The 6877-nt window shown below is 44.1% G+C and overlaps 1 protein-coding gene across 2 annotated transcripts in view; it reads right to left on the bottom strand.

Annotated features, from left to right (window-relative positions):
* Positions 1-4397: 4397 nt before the first annotated feature.
* The window catches only part of CSRP2 (cysteine and glycine-rich protein 2), a 5273-nt gene continuing 2793 nt past the window's right edge, over positions 4398-6877 (bottom strand). The window contains exons 3-5 of one of the 2 annotated variants that reach the window (XM_010014394.1): positions 6094-6226; positions 5335-5428; positions 4398-4721 (exon numbers count right to left, since the gene is read on the bottom strand). In XM_010014394.1, coding sequence (XP_010012696.1) covers positions 4645-4721; positions 5335-5428; positions 6094-6226 — 304 coding nt within the window. In that variant the 3' untranslated portion in view covers positions 4398-4644. The remainder of the gene's footprint in view (positions 4722-5334; positions 5429-6093; positions 6227-6877) is intronic. The other variant, XM_010014396.1, reaches the window with a different exon arrangement.

The raw sequence follows: 6877 nt of genomic DNA, 5'->3' as shown, positions 1-6877 counted from the left end.
GATCTTAAGGTCCTTTCCAACCCAAGCCATTGTATGATTCTATGATTTAGGATGTGTGGTTTCCAGTGCAAAATGTAATTTGTCTTGAATAACGCTGAATGGTTTGATGTGAAATCATAAAGTTAAGCAGGGGGAAGCCAACTATGCAGCATTTTCCTGTCAAGTTATCAAACATACAGTTCACCTGTCGAACCAAAACTGCATTGCTTCTGAAACTTAACAAAGCTGATCCAGACCAACAGCAGATCAGACCAACTTAATCTGACATAGGTAGAATAAATGGGAATTTTGTCTTGGCCCTAAACATGTGCTGTTTCTTTGCAGGTTTCTGTATTCTTTGATGTCCACCAGATACTATATATTTTTTCCAATTAATGTGTAAAACAGCATCACTACATTTTAAGCTATGGATTTTTTTGTATATTCTTTATTTATAACTGTGCCAAGTATTATTTTAATACTGTCAAGATCTTGATGTATTACATTGTGAACAAAAAAAATCTGTAAAATGTTTAATAAATTAGCTCTCCTTACATAAATTAAATCTGTTAAATTTTGTAAGTTATTAATCAAATAAATATTGACTCTTAGATGCAGTGTTTGTCTTGACTGGGGATGTGATTTCACAGTGTTGTCTATGTCCAATTGCAGAAGCTATACAATGAGAAAACAGCTGCTGTCTCACATCTCAATTTGGTAAGGTCTTTCTGGAAAGATTTACAGGTGTCTTAAAGATAGCATGCACCCAATTCTGTGCTGACGGGAAATCCTGGGAACTACTACAGTGGGTTTTGGTGAAGTACATCTTTTGCACCAGCAATTAGAGCTACCACTCACTGATTAGATACTCCTTTCTTTTGAGCAAAGCAGGCTGGCAAGGTAAGGTTTCTAAAGGGAGAATTCCTTCTAGGGAACATTTCAGGTGGCCAAATGTGCCTATTGGATAAATAACAGTTGAGGTATTCTAAGGGTAAACAAGATCTCTGCACAGGGCTAGGAGTTATGACCAGGATACGTGCTTCTAGGTGGCACTTGCAGGAGATAGAATGCCTGGACTCTTCTGCTCCGTGCTAAAGGTTAGGTTTTGAGTAGAAACAAGGAAACCATCCAAGTTGAAATTTTATCAGGATATTTATAACCAGCAATTGGCATTAAAGTATAAGGCTAGGACTCAAGCACACCTAATTTGGATAGAAAAAGTGTTTTCTGCTGGTTGTGGGTTCAATACTGACATTCAGAATTGTTGGTGCTGTCCTCCCCTTCCCCAGGCAATGGTTCTGGTGAGGCTGGGCACAGCTGACCACCCTTTGACTTGTCTGGGAAAGATCAGGGAAGGTCCTTTAAAGAAGACACTCTGTTCTGATGCTCTCCATCAGAAATCTGCAGTGCTCCATCAGAGCAGCTGCTGCTCTTGGAGTATGGGTGGGCTCCTGATGGCTTGAAAGCTGGTTACTGGGTTTGTTTTGTGTGGGAAACAGCCTGCTGTCTGCACCCTCATTATGGCTTGATTAGAGTTCACTCCCTTGCACCTCCCATAAGCTGCCTCTTAGTAAAATTAGATGGTTTTGCTATGAAAGCAGTGTCTACTTGTGAACACTTGCACTTGGATTTTTATCCACCTTAACAGTAGAAATGGCACCTACTACTTCCAGGTTGAAATGATTTGCAGAATCTCATCATTTTTGTGCCATACTCACATTGCCTCCAATCCTACATATGCTACTTAAGATCTCCAGATGATTAAGTGCTTTTGAGAACCAGCCTCTCCTGGAGTTAGGGTTCCAAACTGAGACTGACTCAAAGCATTGCTCCAGCCTGGGCTGAGCTTTTGTTCACCAGTGCTTTGCTGCACCTGGGAAGTTGACAATAACCAAGTGAAAGCACTTCAGTGTAGGGTTCTCATTTCTCTTGACAGGTACATTGTCTTTTATGGGTGCAAGCTTTCCTTTTTCTCAATTTCTTTTTTTGTTGTTAAGTTGTTGGAATGTAGAGCTGTATGGAGCTGTGAGTTATCGCTCTGACTCCCTCCAGGAAATGAAAGGAAAGCTCTTGGTATTTCAGCAGTTTAAATCACTTCTAACACTTCTACAATTTACTTTCTGAAGAATCTAAAGTTCCTTTTATAGGTAAACAATGTTTTAGATGCCAGATTTGTCAGCGTAAATCGCACCTGCCAACTCTGCTAACATGGTGGGTTTAAATCCACTACAGTAGCTACAGCAACTAATCGGGAGCACTCTCATCTACTCAGGAGTGTGGCAAGAGCATTATTTTGGTTCCTGTCTATCGAACAATGCTGCTCGAGCCTTTTGTAATGCTTTTCCTGAGAAGAGGAAGCACTTCCATCAGGTAACAAGGCTATGGAAAAGGGATATTGTCAGTGTCTTCCATATATTTGGCTGCTAAGACCTGGATATGGTTTCTAAGTTAGAGCTGTGCTTGTCCAGCCTGTAAGCATCGGATGGGATCAGCCCTTCCTGCACAACTGTCGAGTTGGTGAAGAAGGAAAGTTTTGGGGTTTTTGTTGGTTTTTAAGGGCAAAAGTACTGGATCATCAGTATGAGTACCAGGACCAAGCTTCTGCCCAGGGTTGCTGGGTGTGCTGTTGCTTGCTGTGTCTCTCCCACCTGAAATCCATGCTGCCTCTGCCTTACGGTTGTCTTTTTGAGCTGCAATCTTTCCCTCGCTGTGAACTGTTCACGCAGTTGGAGCCGGCTGTCTGTTCTTCCTCACAGCCGTATTGTTCCTTTGTAACCTGTACAAAATGCTCTTTGTGTGCTGTTTTCACTAGTACATATTTTTCTAATTAGGTTTTTGGCTCTCGCTGCCTCAGACCACAGTCCTGGATGTTCCTTGAAACTGCCTTAGACTGCGCTCACACACTTGCTTAATATTTTATTGCAACATTTCCAGTCTTGAATGTATCTTCATAAATTCACTCTGTCAAGGTTCTTTCTCTTCCAAAGCTATCGGTCTGCACCTCCAACCAGACAGAGCTTCAAATCTCTTCTTTAACTAACTCCTGTTGGGCAGGATGAGAGTTGTTACTGGACCTTCCCTCCACCCCAGAACACCAGCTGGGTTGCAATCACCAGGAGGGAACTTATGCCTCCCCCCACATATGACTGGCCTCTAGTGAAGCCCTTGCTGTGCAGTAGTGTGCCCTTCACTGCAAGGGGTGGAACAACACTCCTACAACAGCCTGTTGCCTGCTGGAGCTCAGCCATGCTCCGCTGGGACATGGTTTGTGCTTTTAAAAGGTGTCAATGCCCAGACCTCATGTGCCTCTGCTTTACTGTAGGCAACAGGAACCCCTTAGCTTCACAAAAGGAGCTTGGCAGAGGAGCCTCAGCACACCAGTGAAGGTCTGCTTCAGGTGAAGCAGCAGCAGCAGCTTCAGACTGGTACTAACTGCTTGTTGCTTGCAGAAAAATAAGGTGAGCTGCCTTTAATGCGGTGATTTTTTTGTGTAACTCTTTTAGGGTTCAGTACCTGGGTGTCTTGTTGAGGAGATGGCTCCCATTTGCTTCACAAGAAGTACAATTGCACGTGTAGGTCTGTGTTAGGAGCTGCTCTAACCCTCAAAAAAGCCAAGCTCTTCTGTAAGTCTTCCACTCAAGATCTGGCTAAGGCAAGGGAAACTGTTTCCTAATTGTAGAGCTTTATTAGCAGCAGTTCCTGAAGAGTTACATTAGCAGAGTCACGACCCCTGATTATTATGGCTTCCATGCAGCGTGGTGAAACACGTGTGGTGCGTTCACACAGAGCTGATCTACACTGCATTTGATGTGTTCGACTGCTGTTACTCCTTGCCCACCAACTTCCATTCAAGTCACGTTTTCTACCAGTGTTTAAACCAGAATTTTCTTCAGCTCTGCTGCACTGCAGCTGCCTTGTCAGATGCTGTAAGAGGCTGAAACCCTTCACCAGCTTCAGGAAACTAAGGGTCTTGAGTACCACTAAGAAAAGGTGAAAAGCTGCTCTTCAACCTGAGTTTGGCATGATAGTCCAGAGCCTCATCAGCTGCTGAGTAGGGCTGGTATTAACCCACAACTGTCTTGGTAGAATTCTCCTTCTGCACACTAAGTCCTATGCACAACACCACCTCAATACCAATCAAAGCCAGGTTAGATGGGGCTTTGAGCAGCCTCATCTAGTGGAAGGTGTCCCTGCCCAAGGCAGGGGAGTTGGAAGTAGATGGGCTTTAAGATCTTTTCTGTGATAGCGAAGGACAGTCACACACCTCTGAAAGCCATAACCAGTGAAAGTCCAGCTTTCAGGCACTGGGCTTTCAGTGAAGGTCTGCAACAAGTTTGTAACATCATATCTGCATCCCTCAATTACCCCAACACCACTCCCCTTACGTGCTTTGTCAGCCATAGAAGCTAACACTTGGCTTTAGGATATACCAATAAGCAAAGCTTTATTAAACTGATGCTCAGTATTAAAAGTGTTGCAGTGTGATACACAAAGCAAGGAAAAAAGCAGTGCTTTTTAAAAACAATTAATAATCATCTGCTGAATGTCTGCCCAAGCACTACAGTAACTAGTAGCTGTTTCACAGTAGTTAGTAACATTTAGGAAACTCTTGGTTCTTGCAGCAGGATCTCAGCAGAGCCATAAGGGGTGTTGAGCCATGCCTCCTCACTGGGCGTGAACAAGGGCACCCGCTCCCTGGCCGTACCCAAATCCCTTGGGGCCGAAGTTCTTCGCGTAGCAACCTGTGAGAAAGAGGAACACAGAGTAGCTGAAGCTTATGGCTTGTTAACTAACAACAGCTCTGTCTAGGCCAAGCCCCTCATCTGCTTCCTGTCAGTCACCAGAACACCCCCATCAGAAGTAATGCTTAAAAACATTCTGTTAAACTGCCAAACTGCCACGACTGAACTCAACAGCCACGACTGTTCAGTCCACGTAGCTGCCGACCTGCTCTGTGAAAGCAATCCATACATCAGTTCTGTGCCCAGGTACCTGTTAAGGCACATGCTGCCATCAAACCATTGTGTGGATCAAGTTTATATCCATGATGCCATGGAAGAAGGCATGGCAGGATGCTTGCTAGCTTGTCTCCTTACTCTGATCTGCCCCTTGACCCAGGCACAGGGCAGGGGCTTCTCCTGCATTTCTCAGTGTGTAATGTTTTGCTTGGTGCAGATGCAAGCTACATCAGCAGCTTCAGTAATATTTAATTTCTCAGCTCTATTCTATGCCTTATAGAACACTTCTATCTCAGCAGGAGCATGAAAATTTCTTATACCACGAATAAATTGAGCAGCTATCCTTGTAACACATTACCTTGAACCATAAACAAATGGCATCTGTTTCTTTCCTCACCTTTACAATAGATTTCTCCCTCTTTTTCAGTTAGGGTTGTAGATTCTAGGCTTTTTCCACACTTGGCACATCGGAAACAGTTTTTGTGCCACGGCTAGGGGAAAAATAACAAGGAAAAAGAAGATATCTTCACTGCACAGAATGCATGAATTGGTAAAAAAAACGCATTAACTGGAGATGCCTGCATCGGCATTGCTTATAGATGACTGGTGCAACAAAAACCAGTTCACCGGTAGCAGACAAGAACATCTACATTTCTCCAAGTGGCCCAAAGCCCCGAATTCCACACAGCATCCCACTCAGAGCAGCATTTTGGAAGGTTTGGGCTTGCTCTAATCAGTTCAGAACAGATCTTGGCTCCCTGTAGCGAGTTTGGCAGACTGACACACAGCTTCACAGGGTATTTCCAGAGAACATCCCCTTTCTGATGAGACATTCAGCCTCCATCATGAGCTGCACACCATGGGACTGTTCCTCTCCTGCAGGGAGGGAGCACTCATGTAATCAACTTCATGTTTCTGACTCGAGATGATAGTGAAGCTTCAGTTCTGAACCCCAAGGTGAGCACTCAGCACCCTGCATTTCAAGTGCTTTTTGTTCAATTAAGTTGATCAAATTCCAATTACTATTTCCAATATTAAGAACCGCAGTTTCAAGGTAACTCTGCCCCGCAGTTGCTTCCCTCCTGGAACCCACGTGACACATCTGGCTTGCTTTGAAGTCCACGCAGCAGGTACAAACAGCACACCAGTTCCTTACCTTTCCAGCTCCTATTACTTTCTCAGCTGCATACACCGAATCACCACACCTGGAGCACTTCTCTGCCCCTCCAAACTTCTGGGCGAACTTCGAAGTGTTTGGATTTGTTGTGGGTCGGTGGGGAGAGGGCGTGCTGAAAGACAGGGACAGTTGTGGTCTTAATTCTTTTCCTACGTGACCTCTTGCTCTTCTTAACAATACTAACAGAGCAGCATCCAGCACACAGTACAGAACACAGTACATCTGCAAACTGTAGGACTAAGTTACCAGCAAGGCTATCCAATGGCACTTGGTAGGGAAAAAAACCCCAACAAAACAAGGCGAGAAAGGTCTTGCTTCAAATGATATAAAGAAGCTACTGTAAAAGCTAGTTTTCTGAGAAGCCTTCCCCTTTTCACTTCTAGAGAAGTGCTGAATTCTGGATCAGGACATGGATTCCTCAGACAGTAAGCTACAAATAACTGTTAAATTCCTGTCCACTGATCATAATCTGGAACCTGAACTGGTCACCGAGCCTGGCTGGAGAGCATACGCTATGTAAACGTCAAGCAATGATGTGGGAACTTGCACAAAGCAAGTTGTGAGGCATACCTCAGCTTCTACCCACATGCTTTGCTTCACAGCAAGGACTTAATCAGACTAGGAATGTTTACTATTTAATAGGGCTTTTGGTTTTGGCTATAATTAAGCACAAATGGTTCTTCATTTGTCAGTTAAAAATTCATTCTTCTTGTAGCCCCAGATGCTCAGCTCTCTGAAACCATCCCTGCACAAACCTGCTGAA

The sequence above is a fragment of the Nestor notabilis genome, unplaced genomic scaffold (genome assembly GCF_000696875.1).
Source record: "Nestor notabilis isolate BGI_N333 unplaced genomic scaffold, ASM69687v1 scaffold20845, whole genome shotgun sequence".
Lineage (NCBI taxonomy): Eukaryota > Metazoa > Chordata > Aves > Psittaciformes > Psittacidae > Nestor > Nestor notabilis.
This window is presented reverse-complemented; position numbering and strand designations above follow the sequence as displayed.